Source organism: Phodopus roborovskii, unplaced genomic scaffold, assembly GCF_943737965.1.
Source record: "Phodopus roborovskii unplaced genomic scaffold, PHOROB, whole genome shotgun sequence".
Taxonomy (NCBI): domain Eukaryota; kingdom Metazoa; phylum Chordata; class Mammalia; order Rodentia; family Cricetidae; genus Phodopus; species Phodopus roborovskii.
In genome coordinates, this window is record NW_026126622.1 from 1,249,806 (window position 1) to 1,274,411 (window position 24,606).

Below are 24,606 nucleotides of genomic sequence, written 5' to 3' on the forward strand. Positions count from 1 at the left end.
ACCAAATTTTTCAAGTGATAGATTTTTAAATCCCATTGCAAAATGAGATGGGTTTAACACTCTCAGCATCCCGGCTGGTCCGTGGAGAAATGACTCTCTTCAGAAAGCCCTGGAAGAGTGCTAGCTCCCTTTGGTCTCCTATGGTATGTGCAGGCAAAACTCTTCCCCTGCTCTGGGAGAGGTGAGGAACCATCCCCAAGCAATGGACCTCTTCCTGCTGCCCATGATTGCTTTACAACGTTCTTGGCTTCAGAAAATATTGGAGCAGCACAGCCCAGCACTGGTGACAGGCTGGTGCCCTTTCTTGGTCACAGCTAGTTAGAACTTGAGGCTGAGAATTAGTGCATTGTGTGTGTTTTCTTTAAAAAAAATTTCCAGTGTTGGGGCCCCATGTATGCAAAGGGTGCACACCCTACCACAGGGCTGCACCCCAACTCTACAGTTTACCAGGTGGCTCTAACTTTTGAGTTGAGGGGGAGCAGGTTTTGGGTGTCTTCAGGCGTCACACTCTGCATCGATATTACAGACACTAGATTTTCATGTAAAAAATAGCTGACATTTAAGGTACTTAAGGTAAAGTAATGGGGTAAAGCAAATTTCTTTCAAAACAACTGGGAGGGTGGTGCCTGTGGGATGTTCTTCAACATACAAGTTTAGCAATCCCAAGCAGTAAGCCCAACATACTCACACTTCCTTCCTGCCTAGATGTTCCCCCCCCAAGGCCTGCTCCAGGGCTTTGGGTTGGGTCAGCTGTGCTACTGCCTGTCCCCCTGTCCTGGGTGAGTGCCATCCTGTAGCCAGAAACCTTGGGCCATCTCTATCACTGTCTCTCTACTAGGGTCTCATTCCTTCCATGGCTGGGAAGGTAGTGCTGTAGGTCTAACGTTGCACTTGGCAAGCACAGGACATGCTTGGGTCCTCCAGTCGGAGGAATCTTTTGGGACTGGTTGCATCCAAGTACCACATCTGACCCCAAACAATAACTTGGGTGCTGTAGTCAGCAATTCTCAGGGGGTGAGGCGGGGCTGTGGGGGTGTTCCCTTTTCCTGGCTTCAGCCTGGTTTTGATTTAAAAGGAGAAAGGAATAGAAATAGGAGTCCCCTGGTGCTCAAAGCCTGGGAGCATCTTGGGGTACAGAGCCTGGGGCTTAGTTCAGAGCCTAAGGCTAGGGCCCTGGGCTTTTTTGTCTATAGACAAACCCTCCTCCAAAGCCAGGCAGCAAGAGCTGCCTCACATAGGCTGATAGCTCACTGTGGGAATGCTGGCCACAACCCCTGCAACCCCCCTTCCCAGAAGCTATTCTTGGTCTGTGTCTCCCTTTGGGGGGAGGATAAGGGTGGAAATGATCAGAAGCTAAAGTTAGCAAACTGCAAACAATTGAGGCCAGGAATCCGAGGTCAGCTGAGGACAACAGCTTGTTCTCTGTGGCCCTCGGGTGGTTTAGCAATAAAGGGAACTGAAAATGAAAACAGATCTGGAAGCAGCCCAAACCGTGCAGGGAGCAGGCAAGCTGAGGTCGGCCCCAGGTGGGCCAGGCCAGATGGCAGAGCAAAGGCCCCTCCCATGGTACCCCACTTTACAAGACCTTCTATATCCTGGCAGACACACTCAAGAGCACCTTTTTAAAATGATGGCTACAGAGACCTTAGGACACCCCTACCCCTGCCTGCCTGCTGAGACTTTTATTGTTGGGTGGCCAGCACCATAGCTGTAAAGCCCACAGTGACGGCACCTTACAACCAGGGTGCCGAGTCTCTGTTCTGGACCTGTTGGCCACTTACCTTTTAACATGACCCATTGAAACTGACTTGGTGAAGACAAAGGAACCAAGCCAAAAGGGAGGCTGAGGGGTGCCAGGAGGCTCACTGCCAACAAATGGGACAGCCTTGAGTCCAGTACCCTGGCAAGGGACTACCTCCCTGTCACCACCCTCTGCAGCCCCTCCTCTTGAAGGCCCACCCAGTGTCTGAGCAGGCCACAGGCTCAAAGGCAGTGGCTGTGGAGGCCACAGCCTAGGCAGGCTGTGTTGTGGCTGCAGACAGGCGGGGAGAAGTCCAGCATTGTCCTGCTCCACACTGGAAAATTTCCCTCCCCCGGCAACAGCTCCCAGTGACTCCCCAGAGTTTGGGTTTCTATATGGTGGTTCTGCCCCTGGGAACTGAGAAATTATGTCCTCCCTGTTCTTTAGGAAACTTAGTCTGGCTATGTGATAGAAGAGACTGAACATGTTTTATTAAGTTTTTCTTCCAACCCATTGAAAGGAATCAGCCAGAAAGCATATCAGAGCTGTGGTCCACACCCAGAAGCCTAGGACAGCCTGACCCCTGAAGACAGTGCCCCAGCTTGGGAGGGAAGATGCCAGAGGCCCTCCCTGGGTAAGAGGGAAGCCCATAGGTATACTATTATCCCGGAAGCAGCCTCTTTTCTACCTCAAAAAGAAACAAACTCAAGAGGGCTTCCTCCCGCCAAGAAGTAGGAGTGCCAAAGGGTACATAACGGGGGCGGGGGGGGGGCAAGGTGATTCTGCTTACAGTGCCCTGGCCCAGGTTAGACCAACAAACCCCCCAATGCTGCTGCTTACAGGCGTTAATCTCAGTAGTTACTAAGGCTGCTGTCCAGCCCACACTTAGGCTGGGCAGGTCTGGCCCAGTCCACATATTCTTACTGTGGCTACCAAGTCTACCTATCAAGCAGAAGCCAGAATGTTAACTGCCTGCAGAGCACCATGGCAGAGCCCATGGCAGGGTACTTTACCAGTCCCTGAAGTAAGTGGAGGTCCTGTAGACAGCTGAGAAGAGGAACGGAAAGGGCCCTTGGTGGGCTAGCCCCAGCTCAGGCCTCTGCTGGGATCTGAGGATCCTGCCTTTGGAGGCTGGATCACTAAGCTTTCAGTGCAGCAGGGCCACAGTGTGCACTATTTTCCTGGAAGCCTTCTCATTTCCCTTTAAAAAGAGAGAAACTACAGTTCCTGGGTGAAGGGTGAGTCTGGGCCCTTCTAGCCTCAAGCCTTCTCAAAACAGTGACTCCTGATCACTGGGACACCCTCTCAATATCTAACAAAAACATACTCCCATCTCTGCTGGGGGGAGAGGGGGAGACAGGACATGACACAGGGGCCCTCAGGCCTCCCTAAAAGGCTGCTGACCTCTGCAAGGCAAATTCCTTGGCTGGCTCCTAGGAATTCATTCACATTAGGATTTCTGAGGATGGTTGCCACAGGAGAACACATTCACTACAGATACCATGCTTATCTGACCCTGGCTTGCCTCCTAGACTAAGGTTCTGAGTTCGATTCCTAGTACCAACAACAGTGATGACTGTGGGTAAAGGATTAGGACTTGATTTCCTTCCCAATTCTTTCCTTGACAGCCTCCCATTTCCTAAGTAATTTTTAATGAAACTGTTCAATTTTTGCCATCAGAATTACAGCTGGATAAAAGGCATTCAAGTCACTGTTTCAACAAGGCAGCACCAACAATAAGCCTCAATTGTCAACTCAGGATTTTCAAGCCCTGATGTAACTTGGAATCTGGCACCAGGTCCCAGGATGACCAGATTGGGTTGTCTTTGCAAAGTGAATTGTTCTGGAGACAGATTTCCCCACTTGGCCATCCAGAGCCTATCTTCTAGTGTCTCTCACTGTCAACACCATGTCCTCACAGGAAGGCCAAGAAAACTACAAGTACCTGGGCCAGTGGTTGCCAGGCCTAGGCTGTGGCTAAGCTGTGGGGGAGCCTCAGGGCTCAGTGAGCTTCACATTATCTGCTGAACTGAGCCAAGAGAGGCCCTTCTAGAATGCTGACTTTAGACCTGAGCTATCTGGTATCCCTTAAGGTCTAGAGGCCAGACAGAACCAGAACCCGTATAGGTCACAAGCTCTACTAAGACAAAGTCCAGAGAGCTGAAGCCTAGACTACATTATGCACCACATAGCTTTGTCTGAACACTTAATTAGCAAACCCCTGGTTCATGGGGAAAAAAAAAAATGTTGGGAAATACATTTCTCCTAAAAGCATCTGAAGGAGAGGGAACCTCAGACAAGCATCTCCTGTAGAGCCCTCTTCCTCTGAGGTTCACACTAAGATCTAGTCACAGAAGTCCACCTGCCTCACAAGAGACAGCTACTCTCATTCTGCTTGAGCACAGAGTATGAACCTGCTATAACTTGAATGGGCATCTAGGGGCCCTGTGTCTCAAGGGGCCTGTTCTGCTATTCTCCTATTTTCTCTAGCCTCAAAGGTCTCAGGTATCTGTCCAAGATCCCTGGGTCATAGGTGTTTCATGTCCACAGACCCTGTCCCCTTCCCAGACTATTATGTTTATATCAGTAGCTTGACAGAAGAGGCTGCATGTCCTAGGATGGCTGACTGTCACAGCACCTAGGGCTTCCCAGGGTGAAAGAGCATATCACCCAACAGACAGCCACAGCTCTGTGAAGCCTGTTGGCACAATCCAGCAGCTTCAAGAATGCGATGAGTACTTGTAATTCATTCAGGGATACATGGGCATCACATTCTACTATCCAACTTCACGTACAAGTCCAAAGAATACCAAATTAATCTGCTTTTTAGAAATCCATACCCAAGTTCACATTGGCAGGGGAGCCACTGGTAGCTGAGACCCCCTTCCCCCAATAGACCATGTTTGTCTAGGAGAAACAGGCTTCAAGCAGCCCTAAGGACCTGGGCCACAGGCATCATGACACAGGCCTGGCCACAACACTTGCAGAGCCTCACAGGCCCTTCCTCCCATAGCCATCAGCATGCTTCCTCTCTAGTGCTGTGGGGTCGATAAGAGATACAACTCACACTTAAGTCTAGGACTATGAGGAGTGAGGTAATAAAGCAGGGGCCAGGGCCTGGCTGAGGCCCAGGGTCAGCAGACCACGAGAATTTCCAATTTCTCCTGCTGCCCTACAGGACACAGGCTTCCACATGGGTGGAGGTAGTTGTGGGTCCATCTGGAGTTCCAGGAAAACCATCACTGACCAGGCAGGCAATATATTACAAATCCAGTTTCAGCTTTCTTTTCCTAAATGGGTGGCGGTAGCATTTCCCAAGGGGTCTGGTATTCCCCAAGATGAGGTAACAGAGCTAAATGTGGTCCTGTAGAGGCAGGTTGCAGAAAAAAAAAAAAGTCCCATGATGAGGAGGAGCAATAGACCTGCAGAAGATACAGATTCTAGCTCTACCCACATTGTCTATGTTACCTGATGATGGGAGATGTCATTCTGTATATGTTTCTCATACTGGTTAATAATAAAGCACTGTTGGCCAATAGGAAAGGAAGATAGGAGGGACTAGGAGACAAGGAGGAAATAGGAAGTAGGAAGGAGGAGTCAAGATGGAGGGTCTGGAGAGAGCAATATACAGCAGCCGGCTCCCGGTAAGAAGAACACGTGGACATACATAGATTAACACAAATGGGTTAATAACTAAGGCAGAGCTAGCTGATAAGAAACTAGTACCTGGCCAATAGCATAATATCAAATACAGAGTCTCTGTGTGTTATTTGGGGCTGGTGCGGCAGCGGGACAAGACCAGGCGGCGGCAGGAGGAAAAACCCATACTCCTTACAACCTGATTCCAGACTGCACACACTGTGTGGTGTCTAAATGTCTCCATCAAATCTTCACATGGAAAGGTAAGACCTCTGACAGATGATTAGGCCATGAATCAGACTTTATGGTTAGGTTAGGGATGCCAGAGAGGAGTGTGCATCAGGAAAACTTCAGACACTCTATCTGAAGCTGGCCTGACCTGGCCTTCCAGTACTTAGAACTATGACAAATACCTTCTGTTTTCAAGACTTTGGGCCCATGGATTATGACAGTAGTCAAAAATGATGAAGACATCAGCCCTCCAGAAATAGTACATGCTAAACTAACTAGCACAACTGAGGTTTCTGGATGTAAGGCACAGGATGGAGGTTAGAGATGCAGGCTGTACTGGTTTGAATAAGGATGGTCCCCATAGCTCATGCATTTGAAGGCTTAGTCATCAGGGAGAAACACAATCTGAAAAGGATCAGGTGTAGCCTTTTTTGGAGGACATGTGTCACTGGAAATGGGTTTTGAGGTTCCAGAAGCCCATGTCAGGTCCAGAGTCTCCCTCTGCTTAAGGATCAGGATGCAGAGCTCTCAGTTACTTCTCCAGGACTATGTCTAACCTGCATGCTGCCATGCTCACCGCCAAGAGATCATGAACTAACCTTTAAAACTGTAAACAAAGACTCCAGTCAAATGCTTCTTTTTATAAGAGTTGCCTTGGCCAGGGTGTCTCTTCACAGCTATAGACTCCTAAAGCAGCAGCTCTCTGAGGCCAGAGCAGGCGGCTTGCACCTTGGCTGGCAGCAAAGGCTCCCTGGGCCATTTATCTCTAAGTCTTCAATGAGAACAGAGCCAAGCAACTCTCCTGTCTTCCCTGAGCATTTTTGCATCAGCAGAATGGTCTGAAGCAACGCATCACTTTCTGTAAAAACATGTGTTCTCATGTGAGCCCACGTGCGTGCTTGCATGTGTGTTGCCGCTCCTGCTCAGAACACACAACTGAGCTGCCAGCACTAACCTCTGTCAAGCCGATGATGTACAATTAGGTGGGGGGACTGTCAACTTTTTTTTTTTTTTAACTTTATCCCTGCCAGGTTATTCTGGCAAGAGGTAAATGCTCCAGGCTTGACTTGAAGGAAGAAGCACGGACAAGCTGCAGCCTGATGGGTAAGGGAGACCCACACAAGTGGGGGCAAGAACACAAGCTTCCCAGAAGTGAAGACCCAGTCTTCAAGGGACAGGGAACTAGACAAGCCTCATAATATAATACTTGGGGAACAAGAAGAACCCCATGTCACCTACCCAGAGCTTCCCAGTCACACCCCACAATGCACTCACATAGTCAGGTTCAACATGTGCCACTGGTCAGAATTTCCTCTTCTCTGCCCTTCATCATCAACCTTGCCCATCATCTCTCTCCCAAGCCTAGAGCTTCTCCCAGGCTGCAGGGCCAAGCTCAGAAGGTACAGAAGGAGTTGGCAAGCACCTGCCTCATAACCTCTACAGCTAGCTCACACCCAGTCTAGCCTAGCCCAAAGATCATCCTGAACTTCCCAAAAGCATCATGGGTAGAACACCTAGGAATGCTGAGCAGCTCCAAACAGGGCCCCAGCCTCTATCTGTCACCACTCCACCTAGCTAGCTGCCTTCCCCCCATGTCAGGGACATGGAGGACCTGAATCAACCTTACAATAACAGGGTCATTTAGCCATGGTTTCATTCCCCCCCCAAAAAAAAAACCATGGAGTCCATTTTGTGTTAGTCAACTATTCCTGAGCATGGGGTCAGCCCTAGAGTGCGACTGATAAACCCAATGAGGCTCCACTGGTGAAAACTATAATTTCCTTTGCTAGCAGGTTTCAAAGGCTTCTTTATTAGTGGGTGGAATTTTGTAACTTCTCCATGCTGGGATTTTCTCTGGTTTGTGCCTGTGAATGCTAACAGTCTGTGAGTTCACCATTTTGATTCTTTCTTGAGATAGAGAAAGGGAGAGAAAGGAATGAGAGAGACAGACAAAGAATGAGAACATGAAGTTGGGTGGGCAGGGAGGTGGGGAGGATCTGGGAGGAAAGGGGAAAGGAAAAAGAGTATCAAATATATAATAAAAATTAATTAACAAATAAATAATAAAAAGAGCCAAGCAGAGAGCTGAGCCTCAGCCTGTAAGTGACCGAGACCTCCTGACCACAGGCAATAGGGCAAAGACAAGGCCACTACTTGGGAAACAGAAGAACCAAGGTTCATAGGTACCAAGTGCTCATGAGGAGCTGGAAGGTATTATTAGGTGTGTGTCTCAAGGATGAAGGCAGATTCATTCCCCACACCAAAGGCACCCTTGAAATGCAGGCCTTTTGTACACAAGTACAACTGACCAGGTACCAGTCATAGTGGCACGTGGCTCATAGGCCTCTGTGGGCAATGATAATACACCTCACATAGAAGTGAGGGGGACCAGTCACATACAACCAACCCATACTCTGAGTGGGCTGGACAAGAGACCACTCACAAGCTGGATACTGTTCAGAGTGCTAGCCTCAAGATGCAGAAGTTCTGCACCTCCCAAACCTATTAAGGAGGTTGGGTTGGCTAACTCTATGTACTGGAGCCCAAAGTGCCTGCAAGTCACCCCACTCAGGCCTCTCTAGGAACACTTTCTTGCTATGTGGGATTATGGCAGGGCCCAGCTCTTTTCCCAAACCTTTTCATGTTGCTGTAAACTATCTCCTACCAGTGAAACCTAGATTGAGATTCTATAGACCAGGGTGCAGCCTTACAGGCAGACGGATCAGTACCAGACTCTAGTGGTATTCAACAGAAGCCCCTACTGGTCTTCATGTCTGGAGGCAAAGCCAAGGCCAAAGGCCAGCACATGGCCTAGGCACACACAGCACATGGTAGATCTAGACAGCATCCTGGAAGATGGAGTCTATCCTGTTACCTCTGTCCTAACAGCTCCCACGCTTTGCTTTCCTACCATGGTACCTGAAGTACCATGGTCTTCAGGACAGCCAAATGTGGTCAATAAACGGCCTTGCCCTTACTACTTGAAGGGTGGTACTGAGCAGGCACCTAAGCAGCAGGCATTCCCTGTGCAGGGTACAGGATAGCACATAATGAGGCTCAAGGGCTAAAGAGGGAAGAGACCATCCTAAAGACCACAGGGACAGAACAAAGAATGCAAGGCAGCATCATTTGCTGTTGGAGCAAAGGGTCCTGCACAGTGCAGAGAAGGCCAAGGCCACCTCATGTCCCAGGGAGCCCCCCTCCTCCACCCAGGAAACAAGCTCCACACAGTGGCACATTCTTAGACATCCTCTGGAGCCATCAGATGGAGGGAGAAAGGCAGGTCATGTTCTTTTTATACTCATTCAACATTCACCTCAGACCACACAGGAAGTGCTTTCATGCCAAATACACTAACTCGAAGATGCCAAGGAGACAGGAACGCGGTAAGAAAGGGTGGTTCACAGCCCAAGAGCCAACCTCAAAAACACTTCCGGCTTCCCTTTAGGAAACAATTCTTACCTTTGCAAACAGAGTTGCTACCCCCAAAAGAACACGAACAAACACACACACACACACACACACACACACACACACACACACACACACACACACACCAGGGTATGAGTGTGGCTAAAGCTCCCCAAGGCAATCACTCCAGGACAAGAAGAAAGCACATTAGCCCAGGGAGGTCACAGGTACAGCTCCCTATGCAGCTCATGTCCACACATAGATAGATACAGAGGCAAGCCTGCTCAAAGGTTCCACACAAATACTGGGTATGTTTCCACAAATGGAATTTCTGGGCTCTCCAGACTGTGAAGGACTCTCAGGTACAAAACCTGCCATAGCACCTGGAGAGTGCTAGTCTCCCTGAAGAACAGCCTAATGCCCTTGTCCAAGACTCTGGAAAGTATAGCCCACAGTACACCTGACTTGGAACTGTTTCTCTTTGGGTGGAGTCACCCAAAGGCTGGCCTTGCTGCCTACTGTTGTGAAACTGTCCAAAACTACAGACATTGGGGGAGGGAGAGCTTCTGGCCCTCAGCCCACCTTGCCTTACCCAATCCTTTTACCTTGAGGTTTCAGCTCATCTGCTTCTGATAAATTAGTCTAACTGAATACAAACTGCTAGTACCTGAGAGGTCTTGGTTATCTAGTAACAAATAAGACTCACCTAAGAGGGGCTGCCACGCTCTCATCTGAGCACTGCTCAGCACCCAGCAAGGTCTCCATAGCAATACAAGGATTGCAGGTCTCACTGCTGTAGATAAGTCCTTCTATTGTGGTTTAATAAGGATCAGGAGAAACAAATAGGCCAAACAGATGTTTATTCAGGGAGAAATAACTTACAACAGAGACAGATGAACAGCAGCAAGTTCCTGGTCCCAAGGATGCCTCCTGATGCTCTCCTGTCCCCATGCTGCAAGCAAGAGAGAGCTCCAGGTCCCTTCCCCAGATCTAGTTCCCCCAGGTAACATCTGCCCATGCCCCCACCCCCCAATGGGCCAAAGGTGCAGACAAAGTGAACATCTCACTATATCCTTCAGAGAAGGTCATGGGGTATGGCAAGAAACAAAAACATCTATCTAGGTACCCAAGATCAAAACTGTAGGACATGGGGCTGGCTCTAGTTAAGAGTACTTGCTACTCTTACAGATGGCCCAAGTTCAGTTCCTAACACTCACATGGTGGCTCACAACTGCCTGTGACTCCAGTTCTAGGAGATCTGAAGCCCTCTTTTGACTATTGCAGGTACTGCATTCATGTGGTGAGCTTACAGGTAAAATGCATTAAAAAACTGCAGGACATGAAATTCTGTGTTTTCAGGCTAAACACACACAGTCTCTTTCTCTCCCTCCCACCCCAGCCCCACACACAACCTGGGCACAAACCCCTCTTGGATGCCTGGACAATTTTCTCTGCTGCTTTTCAGAGGTCAACAGGACCAGACAGATGGGGATTAAGAATGGAAACTCAGGGTAGTGTTCAGCCACTCACACCTCAAGGCCAAGCCTCCTTATTAATAAGGCGCATTATCTTTGTTTACATAATAGAGCACTGCCAAACACATTCCCCAAAGCAAAGTGGCACAACGGGTAAGGGCAACTGTTACCAAGCCTGATGGCCTGAGTCTGAATTCTGGAACCCACGTGGTAAAGAGAGAGAAGGGCCTCTCCCAGGCTGCCTCTGACCTTTCATGTGTATGCTGTGGAATGTGCATGTACACATGCACACATACAACAATAAAGGATACAAACACAAAGGCTGTTTTTAAAAGACCCGGATGCTAAGACACACCATCTATGAAGCCAAACTTCAGACAGAGCTGGTCAAGGATGGAGACAGCAAAACCACTGGGCTTACACACAGCACATGCAAGTCTCAAATGTCCAGGCTTTGGGGCCTGGAACACCCTTCGACACAATGCCAGCAACTCAACTCTATTCTAACAGTAAGAAATAAATCCTAAAAACATAAAAACAAAGAGCAATTCTACAAACATGCTTAAAACAGGTCATATTCGGAGGGCCCTGTCTTGACTTAATGAGTTGGGGGGAAGGCATTCTCAATAGAGGGGACACCTAATCAAGGACTGGGTGGGGTCCCATGCTGGGGCCAGCTGCTAGTGAATGCAAGCAGAGCTGAGCCATTTGGACTGTGGAAAGCAACACCGGCATCGATGGTGAAATCAGCAGTGAATCTGGACAGTCCTCTAGTGCTGGGTTAGGGGCTCTGCTGAATGTGGCAACTCTAAGAGGACCCTGGTGGGTCCACACTCAGGGTGGGCCCTGAGGACAGGGGATAAAGGGTCCATAAAACAGCCCTTGGGACAGGGCCCACGAGGCATGGCCTGACCATGATGAGGGAAGCCTCACCATCCACCAGGTCCTAGACCAGCCATTATCAATGAGAAAATAAATGGATTAGCTTCCCTACATACCCAGTCAGCTCCTTGCTGGGGCAGGGAACTCCATATAAGGTGACCAACAGTTAGGCAGAACAGAGACCCTGGCAAAACAGGAGGTCTGAGAATCCCACAGGGACATTCCCACCAATAGCCAGGCATGTGGGCAGGAGAGCCTGGCCAGGTGCATCTGGCCCAGGCTGCCTACAAGAGCAGTTAGAGTTTAACAGAGAACATAATCCTCACTGGCATGGCTGAGGTGTAAAACCAGTTCACACCCTAGCCGCCTCTTCTGGGAGGACTGGCCCTGGGCAGGGAGGTAGGTGGCCCCTGGACTCTGGAAGCTCCACTTACGGGCATCTGAACACTCCAGGAGACAAGAAGCAGCTCCCCAAAATTTTCCATGGAATTTAATCAGCCTCAAAGCCAATAAATCCTGGTGGGGTGTTTATGTAAGTGCTCCCAGCCTCTGGCCATCAGCCAGTACTCAGAAGCCTACGCTGTGCCAGCTGTCGACAGTGGGGTGCCCTCTGTGCTGCCCCCACCCTGCCTCACCAACCTAAAAGAAAAAGTCAATGAATCACAGAAATGTTCCTCCTATAAAAAGAATATAAATGTTTATTAAGAAATTACAGGAACCAGGTCAGGCATTTTGCAATCTTAGTCATACTAGCTAATTAAAAAAAAAAAAAAAAATAGAAACCCATCTTAGAAACTTGAGACAATGAAAGCTGCTCCAGCCAGGATCACTCAGAGCCCAGACTCAGCTTGGTTGTCAAGGCAACTCAGTATTTACCTCCAGTTCTGCTGTGTAGGAGGACCCTGACTGGGACCAGGAACAGCCAAGCAAGCCACCTCCTCCCCAACACCACACAGGATAGGTGCCAGGGTGTCCCCAGAGGGTGGAAGGAGGAAGCCACAGCTTCCCCCATGAATATGCAGATCTCCCCAGTAGAGCCAACTTATAGCACAAAGAAAAGGTGCCTATATTCCTCTTCCCTTGTGCCCTGTGTCCCTGTTCCTCGGGGATTGAAAAGGACTGAAGGCAGGTTAGAACCAGCTTGGGTCCAAAGTACAAGGAAGGAAATTAAGGATGTGCCCAGACTGCACCCTCAGCTGAACAGCCCATGTTCATGCCCATGCCTAGATCCAATCCAGGCCCCTAGTCTGTAGGGAGGCCTGGAGGAATGGAGAAAAAAATCCCTCCTGTTCAACTATCTGTCCCTCTCCATACATGGAGGCCAATCCTGTCTGCAGCCACTGCCAAGCACGCAGGGACACCCTCCTGCCCTACTCTAGCAGGGCATCAGGCCAGGGCTGATCAGGCTTGCTGAAGGGTTTGTGGCGCCACAGCAACAAACATTCCTGCCACAGCCTGCACAACTGCCAGACATATTATGGCTGGCTGGCTTTCATCCAAGGGAAAAATTGTCCTGTGTGCTGGCTGAATTCTTCACACATGTGCACATATATACATGCAAAGGCACACATGCAAACATGTAACATAAGGGCACACATCCATACACACCCATGTAAACTCTTCTGAGTTGAGCTCCACTGGTAACCAGACAAATGAGTTCAAACCACCGGATCATAACTCAGGTCAAAGCCAACATGGGAAGTGAAGGCCTGTAATTTTAGCTCCTGAGAGGCTGAGGCAGGAGAACTCCAAGTTCAAGTGCAGCCTGCCCAACTTAATGAGATGACTGAGAGGGGAAAACAGCTGGAGCTCAATGGACAAAGTGCTTGCCCAGCATGCACAAAATCTGGGTATTGTCTCCAGAAGTGCAAGACTGAGGCAAGGAAAATAAAGGCTGATGTTTTTTTCAAAAGCTAGAATGTGAACATAGAGTGCTACAATTATCCAAAGCAAAATGCTTATCACCAGGACAGGCCACAGAACCTGGTCTCACAGGCCCGAAGTTCAAGAAAACCAGCTTTCTGGTTGCGAACATGGCAGAACCATGCCAGAACCGGGTCCATTCTGACTGTTGTCTTTGAGAGAGCCTCACCCCTCCCTCTACAAAGTCAGCCAGGCACAGCCTTGACATACATACAGGCAATCAGCAAAGCCCAGTGCTCACACAGAAGACACAGCATGTCTCAAGCAAAGTAGCAAAAGGGAACACTCTGGCAAAGATGAAAGCCCAGAAGTCTCTGAGTGTCCCCGGTGCTGCCATGGGCACTACTGGCCCAATGCAACCTCACTTGGGCAGGTAGTAAAAAACAGAGGCCCAGAGAAAACTTTCTGAGAGTGACACCTCTATGACCTGGGGGGACCTGGAGGCCACCTATCTCTTGCAAATGGGAGAGGATCATGGGGAAAAACATACAGGTACCATTACCAGTCAACAAACCAAGGCTGTGGGGGTCCTGAGCACAGGGAGAGGAATGCAGACTACAGAAGCACAGACCAAGACAACAGAGAACCTACTAAGAGCCAGACTGCAGTCAACTTTAGAGATCTTTGAGTGACTGCCCACTATGTAATTAACTCATATTCACCATCCTTGTTCAAACAACATGTCTCCGGCTTGTGCTGAGAAGAGGCCCAGGTTCCACCTGGCACTCACCTCCAGGTCCTAGGCCTAACCTTTGCCACAACTCCAGGCCAAGCTTCTGAACATACACCTCTGGGCCTTGCAGATAACACCCAGGATTTTGGTCTATGAGTACAAGTCTCCTCTGTCCCCTTCTTCCTAGTGCTTCTTTGCACAGCCCTGTTTCCTACTTCCCAAGCCAAGCTCTTTGTTCTTTCTCTTCTCCATCCCTCATATGCGAGCAGGTGATGTGTGTGCATGTGTAGCAGGCACCTGCTAGTGTGAATGTGCATGTGCTGGGTGCAATGGACATGGGCATCTGTGGAAACCCAAAGTTGACTTGATCTTCCCACTTGTATCTTTTGAGACAGAGTCTCTCGTTGAACTCAGAGCTCATTGATTTAGCCAGGCTGGCCAGCTGATGAGGATGGGGGATCATCCAGGATCCACTCCCTACCCCAGGCAGGAAATGCTAGGATTACAGGACCATGGTGCCTCCACAGCTTTTCATACAGGTTCTGTGGATGTGAACTCTGGGCCTTTAGCTAATGTGGAAGGCGCTTTATCAAGGGAGCCATTTTCCCAGTCCTATTCTCTTTAGAGTTAAGAGAAGGGATTTACAGGAGTAGGCCATTCCTGCTTTCGGCACAGGCCTGACACTCAGACACAGCTGAAAAAATGTCTCAGGTTCCCCTAAAAGCTGCAGAACCTCCCAGAAGACTTGTTCCTTACAAAGGCTGGACCTTCCCACAGCAGGGAACCCAGTCCCCATGAAGAAAGGCTCATCTGCCCTGGGATCCCACATATGAAACCCCAGGGACCCCTGAGTTTCATAAACCCGGGGGATGCTGCTGAGTTCAAGGACTCTCCTCACTGTAAGAGAGTGCCAGGCCAGGGAAGGACCACACTCCTACAAAGTTTAACTGATGCCTCTCCAAAAAGCAAAAGGGAGGCCCTGGTTCAGGCTACACTTGCTCTCTATGCTAGCAACTTGGCTGGGAGCAAGGTGAACCTGTGCAAAGTCCCTGGCTGCTTCTAACTTCCATCCACAGGAGACCAACCAGTGCCAAAACTTACCTTTAAAAGTCCCCTCAAGACAAGAGCCCAATAAAGGCACTGAGCTACTGACCCTTTGGCAAGTGGCTTTTTTTACTTGGGGATCAATCAAAGCCTCACTCAAGTCATACACATAGTCTACACTGAGCCACACACCCCTCAAGCCCTGGTGAGTATCTTTTAATTTGGGCCCCCATGTCTTGCAAAGCTCTTCCATGATGCACCCTGGGTCTGGCTCCAAGGAGATAAGCCTGCCTTGCCCCCCACACTCCTGTGGCAGCAGTACAAGGACATTTAATCTAGGGCTTCAAGCCTCAGGGCTTTTCTAAACAGGTCACCTTGGGACAGACTGGCCAATGGCCACGGAGTGTGGCCAAGTTCCTGGTTAGCAAGTGTTTTTGTGTGATGAAGTTCAAAAAATGAGAACAATAAACAGATGCCCACCCCCACCCACAAGGGAAAAAAATTCTTTTGGAATTATGCTCTTGTTTTGGTTTGTTTGAAACAATGCTGGAAAGGAGGGCCTTGTCAAAGATGCTTTTCTGGCCCATGGTACCATGCTATGTTCTACCAAAAGTGCATGTGCATATCACACACACACACACACACACACACACACACACACACACACACACACACACCACACATATAAATACAGGTAAGCTAGTGCTAGACAGTAAGACCCTATCTCCAAAAAAAAAGGGGGGGGGAATGGGTACTGATTGGGCAGACAGACACTTCTTTACCACAGCCCTACTTCCAAGTGAAGGAACACTGTGCCTCCCTCAGGAGCAAGACTCATTAAAAAGCTCATCCACAGTTATTGGGGTATGGGTGGACCTTAAATTATAAGGCAGAAGTAGAAAGCAGTGTCCATATAGCCACTATACTCCAGCTCTGGATGTCTGACTCAAACACAATGTGGACACTACATTCACGCATCTTAGAAGATTTCTATTGCTGTGATAAAAGATAAAAACCAAGGCAACTTTTGAGAGAATGAGTTTATCCTGGGTTTATGGTTCCAGAGGATTGGGGTCCATAAGGGTGAAGACAGAAGGTGGCAGACATGAAGCAGCACATTGACAGCTAAAGGCTCACACCTCAAACCTCAAGCAGGAAGCCAAGAGAGCAAGCTCAAAATGGTGTCTGTTTTTAAACTCTCAAGGCCTGCCTGCCCCTGGTGACATGCTTCCCTAGCAAGGCCACACCTCCTAAGCTTCCCCAAACACTAACTAGGGACCAAGTATTCAAATGCCAGAGAATATGGGGGACATTTATGATTCAAACCCTCATAACATGCATACACGTATGTATATGAACATGTATGTATGCTTACATGTACATACACAAACATTCTAGGGATAAAGGCAGAGCTTTTGCTTGAGTGGTTATTATTCCAGCTTCCAGCAAGTAACCTTTACCCAATCCACTCCTGCCCCAGAAGAGTCAACAGTTGATGTTCAGGTCCCCATTACACTGGTCTATGACAAAGGCTCGAGTATACTCTGTGCATAGAGACTGGATAGCAGCTGCTTTACTGCCCTAATCCTGCTCACAGAGCACAGCTAACTTCTGAACTGCCAAGGTGGAGAGATATTTATTTCCACTTTGATGGGAAGCTGATTTCCTGGGGAGGGCGAGTTACGGCTGTAAAATAAAAAACAAGCCAACAAATCCCAGACTCAGGTATGTGGGCACAAGAAGGTTCTGTTTTCTTTAAAGTCAGGAGAGTTTCACCAGGACCTTACAGGTGCTGGTGATAGCAACCATCCAGACACAAGAGCAAGCCAGGAGAGTGTGCAGAAGTCTGGCCGACTACCCTTTGAGCTGGCTATAAATGTACCCGGAAGCACTTTCATCACTAGTAATGCTCTGCTGTATTTGTTTAGGGAGGGAGGGCAGTGCCTAAAAGTCCCCTCAGGACACCCTTTGACTTTATTTTATAATTTATTTATTTGGGTCCCCCTTTAAAAAAAAAAAAAAAAAAAAAAAAGACAGGGTTTCTCTGTGTATTCCTGGCCATCTTGGAACTTGTTCTGTAGACCTGGCTGGCTTCAAACTCAGAAATCCATGTGCCTCTGCCTCCTAAGAACTGGGATTAAAAGTGTGAGCCACCACCACCTGACTTCCTTTTGACTTCAAAAGCCATCAAAAGCATCAATCCCCAACCACCAACACTTGTCCAGTCAAGGATGTTAGAATATTAAAGAAACCAACCAGGGGGATGCAAGGGGTGAGCACAAGGCAGGTGGCCAGTCTCAAGGTTATTAGTCCACAGGTTGATTAGTATTTAAAAAAAAAATAATAATGTCCCTGTACAGTGGGGATTCAACAAGCTCCATTTTAACCATGTGATCCAGCAAGGGATTAGTTGACTCAAACTTTTCCCTGCCAGTTCTGGTGATAGAAATGCCCAACATTACTGGTCACACATTTATCAAACTTTTTTTTTTTTTCTTTCTCCTTTGAGACAGGGTTTCTTTGTGTAGCCCTGGCTGTCCCTGGACTCACATAGATCTGCCTGCTTCCCAAGTGCTGGGATTAAAGGCATGTACCACAACTTCAGGCTTGGTCAAACTTCTTAAAGCTATACTTACTAGATGTAAGGTATAAAATTAATCCAGGCTATGGGATATTCTGCAGGACAAACGGGTTCCATTCTTAAATGTCAATGTCTCTGTTAGAGAGATGGCTCAGTGGTTAAGAGCACTTGTTGCTCCTGCAGAAGACCTGGGTTCAGTTCCCAGAACACACATGATGACTCACAATCTGTAGCTCCATTCCAGAGAATCTGATGCCCTCTTCTGACCTCCTCAGGCATCAGGAATGCACATGGTACACAACATATATGCATGCAAAACACCCATATGCTTAAAATAAATAAATCTTTTTTAAAAATCTTTTAAGTGTCAAGTTTCTCAAATGGCCAGAAGACATGCTGTTCTAGACTCAAGGCAGCCAGGACAAAGTGTGTTGCTTAGATCTATCCTGTGTGGAAATTCTGAGAACCCTTACAGAAACAGAATACAGACAGTACATACAATAGTTAAAGAGCCTGGGAAAGACAGAGAGAGAGTAAGGGGAACACAGCATGGCACAATATTAACTTCTCAATCTGGGGAGATCACAGTCTGCCCCACCCCTAAGCACTTGGTCATACAAGTGAGGGCAGGGGTGCAGCCACAGCTCTGCAATACCAGGGTGCCTTGCTTACCTGTGTCACTCAGAATGCTAGTCAAGTAAGAGTGACAAACTCAGAAGCACACAACCCAGTGAGAACTCTTGATGCACCCTCACCTGCTGTGTGAGTATGCCTTAACTGATCTGAACTCTAGTTTCCTCATTTGAAGTGATCTCTTTTACTAGTTCTATATGTGGCTGCACAGTCCTTAACTCCCAGCTAAACCCAGGAGGTTGATCAAAAGTTGGACATCACCCTTGGCTACATGGGAAGATCCTGCCTTGTGTTAGCTCAGTGATGGGATGCTTGCCTAGCATGGCTAGGTTTGACTCCCAGTACCACAAACAAACAAATGTGGTATCATAGGGTCCTTCTGAAGAAGCACAAAGATGCCTAACATCTAGCATGAAGTTTTCAAGTGTTATGTGGCTGAGGGCTGACCATTTCACAACAGATACATTGTTTCAACCTGTGGGTGGCGGTATTCACATTAATTTTTTCTTTTTCTCCTTTTTTCCCCCTTTCTCTCTCTCTCTCTCTCTTTTTTTTTTTTTTTTTTTTTTTTTGGTTTTTGAGTCAGGGTTTCCCTGTGTAGCTTTGGAGCCTGTCCTGAACTGGCTCTTGTAGACCAGGGTGGCCTTGAACTCACAGAGATCTGCCTGCCTCTGCCTCCTGAGTGCTAGGATTAAAGACGTGCACCACCAACACCCGCCTTACATTACTAATTATAACAGTAGCAAATCACAGCTGTGAAGTAGCAATGAAAATAATTTTATGGTTTTAAGGTTGAGAATCACTAGCTCTAGACGTTTTTAAGAACCATTTAAACTGCCTTTTTAAAGAACAAACTGGATACACTTTTAACACACAGGTACCTGAACATCTCTGTGAGAATGCTGGTTTGTACAGGGTCTCTAATGCAGGCCCCAGGACTTTTGGGAGCAGGGATGATGTGCCCCTCCAGACAGCACGGTAGACACCTCAGGTGTCTTCAGGTATGTACTTAAATGCACACACACCCACAAGTGTGCATGTGAGTGACTTTCTGCTTGTTTCCTCCCTCACCTTTAGCAGCTTTGGGACATTAATTCACCTTGTCCCTTTGTTCTGCTACATCTAAGAAGTAACCACAGGATATAGGTAGCAAGAGCAAGCAGGACCTAGGAGTAGAAGGGCTGTCACAAGTTCATTCTGATGACTACAGAGCAAAGGCCCTCTCTGGAGGACTAGAGGGCTGTGGACCCCAGATGCAAGGCCTCTTCTGGAGTGAGCTCTAGCCTATGATTTACTCTTGCTTGTCAGAACACCCCAGCCTGGCCAGGGAGGCACACTTAACTGTCACAGGAACTGCACACTGAGTGAGCACTTCCAAGGTCCCAGAAAAGTCAGAGCTAAGGAAGCTAGGAGAGCAGGCACAGACCATGTGGGAGTAAGCCTGGTCTGCAGAGTTCACTGTGGGTCTGGATCTACCTGAGAGAAGACCTAGAAATAAGAACTCTTTTGAAAGATGGTGGTGATGCAGCAAGTCTCTCCTGCTCAAGGGAGACCAGAAGTACAGCTGGTTCCTTGCCTTCCAGGCCAGCAGGCCCCACATGTGCTATAATCAGCTTGTAGTCAGTCTGAGTAATGTCACCAGGTCTCTACAGAATCACCAGATTCTCGGCATCAAGACTGTCACCTACCAACTAGAGACAGCAAAACCAAGTCCTGGGCTTTCAATGGATGAAAGGAGGTCACATAAGTCATTACCTGGCCATATAACTGGCCATATAACTGACCATACCACTGAACACTTGCACCATAAAGAACAAAATAGTCTCAAGTAAACATGTGGATTCTCTGCAGAGCTTCCCACTCATGCACTTCTCAAATGGCATGTGGTATGCACACATGCAAATCCACAGAGGAGGTCTGGAAAGAGACACACAGTGCAGGGAGCAATAGATAGCTGGGAGACAGTTCATAAGAGGCCACCAGAAGTCTGGGGGTGGGGCAGGGCTAGTTGCCATTGGTATAGTTACATTCCTGGACAAAGGGCTGCCCATCAATGAGCTTGGCTCTATCCTGGGTAAGAGAAGTCCTGCCCAAGCCATCCTCTGCTCAGATAGACTGCCTTCTGGGCAGTTATGTCAGAGAGTACCAGTGATTAGAGAGGCTGAAACACACTGTCCAAGAATCCCATGCAGAATCGAATCACCACTTCAGTGGAGAAGGATAAATTTTCAGGCTAACCTCTGCCCATCGAATTAATTCGGGAAACAGGTGAGAGTGATCTCATTCTACTTTCCATCCCCTGCTCCAATCAAGAGCAGGTGACCACAAACCTTACTCCTGCCTGGCAGGAAGGACTATGCCCAACACTGTGCTTACCTTCCTCAGAGTGCCCGGGGGGGGGGGGGGGGACCTGAATAGTCCAGCCCAGGGAGCATATAGAGATATTTTGGTTCTAGGTGCTACAAGGATAAGAATGTGAAATAATTTTGGAAAACAATTCTTTATAGGAACAAAGAGGTCGTAGGAATCTATTCAGAGTATCTCTGAAGACTGAGTGGCCCAGCATTCCAGTCCAGGCCCCCCAGCCATGCAGGACTCTCCAGACTTTTGATGGAGTGAGTAGGCCTTTTGGAGTATTCCATTTCCACCTCAAATACCCATGCCTCCAAAACCACCAGCATCTGGTCTTCCTGCTCCTCCAAAAGCAAGATTAGCAAATTTCCCAAGTATGGGCTGAGAGGTTCCAACTAAATAAACAAGCATCTTGGATTGTGGCATTCCTTTGTTTTGTGCTTTTGCTGTAAACACCAACTACTGAAATATGAGAGGAAAGGGCCCAGAGAACTCCTAGGAAGGGAGGGGTCATTACCTTGTAGCTAAGGAGGGCAGCTCTCTGCAAACAGCTGTTCAGGCATCCATATCAAAGGAAAGCCCTGGCTAGGGGACCTTTGCCCTTCCCTAAGTCACTAAACACCGCCCCCCCCAGCTTTCCAGGTGGTCAAGGCACATGTCACCAAACCACATGGAGGCTTGGGAATAGCCACACATCAAGAGTTGCGGGCTACCTTGTTGGCTATAATCATCATTCCTGCCAAAAAAAATATTATTCTCAAGGCGGGTACTGGGGTGGAGTAGATGTGGCAGGGTAGTCAGTCACTGCACGCTGTGACCCACAAGCCAAACCACAACCACTCCACAGCCAGAGCCCCTGGGCCCACCTTACTTGATTCTCCCCTTCTGTGCCCAACACACCCCCTATTTCCCTGCAAGGTCTTCAATAGCTTACCAGGGCTTCCTGGATCAGAGGCTGAATCAGACTCCACCCAGAGGCAGGCATTTGAGATGTGCATCTCTGTCATCAGACTCACCTGGGTAGCAAATAAAATGCAGCCCAGACATCTACAGACTTCCAAATCCCCGCCCTCAAGAGAGCCTGAAACCTTACAGCCATTCGAAGGTGGTGCCTCCCTTGATCTCAACGCACAAGGAGGGCGGCCCCGGTTGTCTACCCTTGATCGTACAGCACACTGCGCACACTCAAAAGAAAGCCGGTTCTAGCCTCTTCTACCTGCTCTGAGTTTCCTGGCGCTCCGGAGAGAATGGCTCCCTCCCCACTACGGAAGACGCGGTCCTCAGCGCCCCCAAACGTTTTCTAAACGCCTACTGAGAGTGAAAGGAGGAGCGAGGAAACAAGGAAAACATCTTGGACCCAACCCACCCACGACGGCCAGCCCCTCCCTTCAGACAAGCCCTCTGCATTTCACCAGATCGGCTACCCAGTACTGCAAGTGGGAAGCTATTCTGCCCCAAGATTTCTCAATCCTATAGCTGTTCTCCGAACACCCCAAACCCCACCCAACACTCTTGGTCCATCAGGTTCTGAACCCAGCTCCGCTCCTCCCCCACGGCCACACCCACCCCGGCGGCCGCTTTTCCTAGCAGAACTCAGAGCCCTACACAAACCCCACCCCCTTCTGGGCTCACACACCATTAATTTTGACTATGAATGCCTGGAAACTGCCGGATCTTCACTCAATCCCATCACCTGCTACGAGGTTTGGGCAGCCGCAGCAAAGGACTGAGACCCCCACCCCCACGGGAAAAGTTCGCCAGAGAATCCCTAGCCTAGAAGTAAGCAGAGCTCGGACACGCCCCATTACAAAAGTACAAGCAGAAAGTCTACGCGGCTTCAGTGTCTTTTGGTGCTTTTTGGTTAGCCACTTAACTGTTCTAGCAACAAAAAAGTACAGCCCCTGGTAACAAAGCAACGGAACTAAGTGTTTTTGCAGTGAACTTGTCTCAAAGCTGTAAAGAGTGTCACAGAAGAGTTTCAGTGAGCTCAAAGGAAATACAACTAAATCGCTGTGTTAAAACCAAAAACAAGGGGGAGGGCTTCCATATACGAATCAATTACCCAGTGTCTGGTACGAGCGCGGCGAAGCGGTGCCCGGAAACCACAAAAGCGAATGACCCTACACCATCCCAGGTGGCAGGCTCAGACCGGCCACCCTGGTACAGGTGCCACCTGCCCGCACCCAGCCCTGGAACAGGTGAAAGTTGGGCCAGAAAGGGCAGTAAACAGAGCGCGCCTTTCTAGAGAAAGCGCAGACCCCTGCGGCCGGGCGCGCCCCCGCGGGCCGGATGGGCTGGGGCTCCCACAAAGAGCCGCGGGTGGGGAGTGAGGACTGGGACCGCCCCCGTGTCGGCCAGCGCCGCCGCTGGGTCGGGTTGCGACAAATTAAACCTTAGAGCGCTGGAAAAATTACAGGAAGAAGAGAGCGAAGAATGTGCCGAGTGGCTGAAGGGATCCCTGTCCCCGGGTGAACTTCGCCCGCCCGGGCCGGCCCCTCCCTAGCCAGAGCGCGCCCGGAGCCCTGGGGAGGGGATGGCGAGACTCTAGCCTCGGCAGCCACCCACGCCCCAATCGAGGGGCGCCGACCGCCCCCCAGCCACCTCCAGCGCACCTGCCCGCGCCACCCGCAACCCAGATGACGACATCCACCCCGCCGCCCCGCCCCAAGAACCCGGGAGGGGGCGTGCCCGATGGGGGCGCGGTCGCCGAGAGGGCGCCGGCTCCAAGCGCCCCGGCCGGCCGGCCAGCGTCACGCGAGGCCGGAGCGCCAGGGCAGGGGCGCGGCCGCGATCGCTCTCGGTTCCCGGCTCCCCGCCCCCGACCCCTCCAGCGCTGGGCCGAGAGCTCTGGGGGAGTGGCGGTACCCGAGTAGTCAGTCCCTAGACCGCTTGATCCCGGCGTTCGGGGCGCCCCACTGACCTGTGTGAGTTCTCAGGTGCGCCTTGAGGTGCGAAGATTTCCCGTAAACTTTCTCGCAGCCCGCGTAGTGGCACTTGTGCTTCCTCTGCGGGGACTCGAGGTCCGCGCGACTCCGGCCCCGCCGACCCCTTTGTCTGAGGCCGGGCTCGCCGCTCCCCGCGGGGCCCGGCTCCGGCTCCAGTGTTGCCTCGGGCTCGCTCCACGCGGGGCTGGGGGGCGCGGCCGGCGCGCCTGCTTGTCCCGGGGAGGCGGGCTCTGGGGCGGGAGGTGGCGCAGGGGGCGCGGGCGGCAGGCGGCAGGGGGTCCTCGCTTTGCGCGCAGCGGCCCCTTCTCTGCGTTCCGCGGGGGCGGGCGCCGGCGCCTGCTGGTTGAGGTCCGCTAGGATCCGCGCCACCACGAAAAGCGAGGCGCTGTCCTTGCCGTCGCGGCGCTCGTCAACGCGGGGCAGTGTGGGGGCGGCGGCGGCCGCGCCCTCGGGCCGGGGCTCAGGCCCTTCCCGCGGCTCGTGCACGACTGCGCGGCTGGACATAGACACGAGGCACTCGGCGGCAAAGTGATCCACATAGGCGGCGGCTGCCATGCTGTGGGCTCGGGCGCGCGGTGCTCTCGCAGGAGTCGTCAGCGGCGCATCCGCACCCACGGCCTCCGGAGAGCAGCGGGGGGCGGGGGCGCGGCGCGCCCTCTTCTCCGGCTGGGCTGGGCTAGGCTGGGCGCGCAGCCGCTTCTGCCGTCACCCGCGCGGCTCCGCGTCCGCCTGGCCGGGTACGGGAGGGTGAGCGCATGGGGGTCTCCAACGAAGAGGGTCCGCGTGCGGCGTCAGGGCCGGCTTGTCTTACGGATGTCGAGCGGCGATGTTAGGCACGACCCCTGCAAGTTACGGTCGCAGTTCCACCGTGCATTGTGGCAGGCGGGACAGCCTCCGTGCGCGCCGCGGCTCGGTGTGGGCGGACCGGCCCCGGGGGTGGGCGGGGCCGGGGCCACATCTGGACCCGACGTCAGCCCCCAGCCACATCCTGGCGGCGCAGGTTACAGGCGGCAGCGGCCGCAGGGAGCAGTGCGCACGAAGGGGGCGGGGAGCCTAGAGCGCGCACCAAAGGGACC

The 24,606-nt window shown here is 50.5% G+C and overlaps 1 protein-coding gene across 1 annotated transcript in view; it reads right to left on the reverse strand.

The window, feature by feature from the left end:
- Positions 1–24,574, reverse strand: part of Klf13 (KLF transcription factor 13) — a 48,541-nt gene extending 23,967 nt beyond the window's left edge. The window contains exon 1 of the mRNA XM_051206481.1: positions 23,506–24,574. Within this exon, the coding sequence (XP_051062438.1) occupies positions 23,506–24,085 (580 nt within the window). The 5' untranslated portion in view covers positions 24,086–24,574. The remainder of the gene's footprint in view (positions 1–23,505) is intronic.
- Positions 24,575–24,606: the final 32 nt, after the last annotated feature.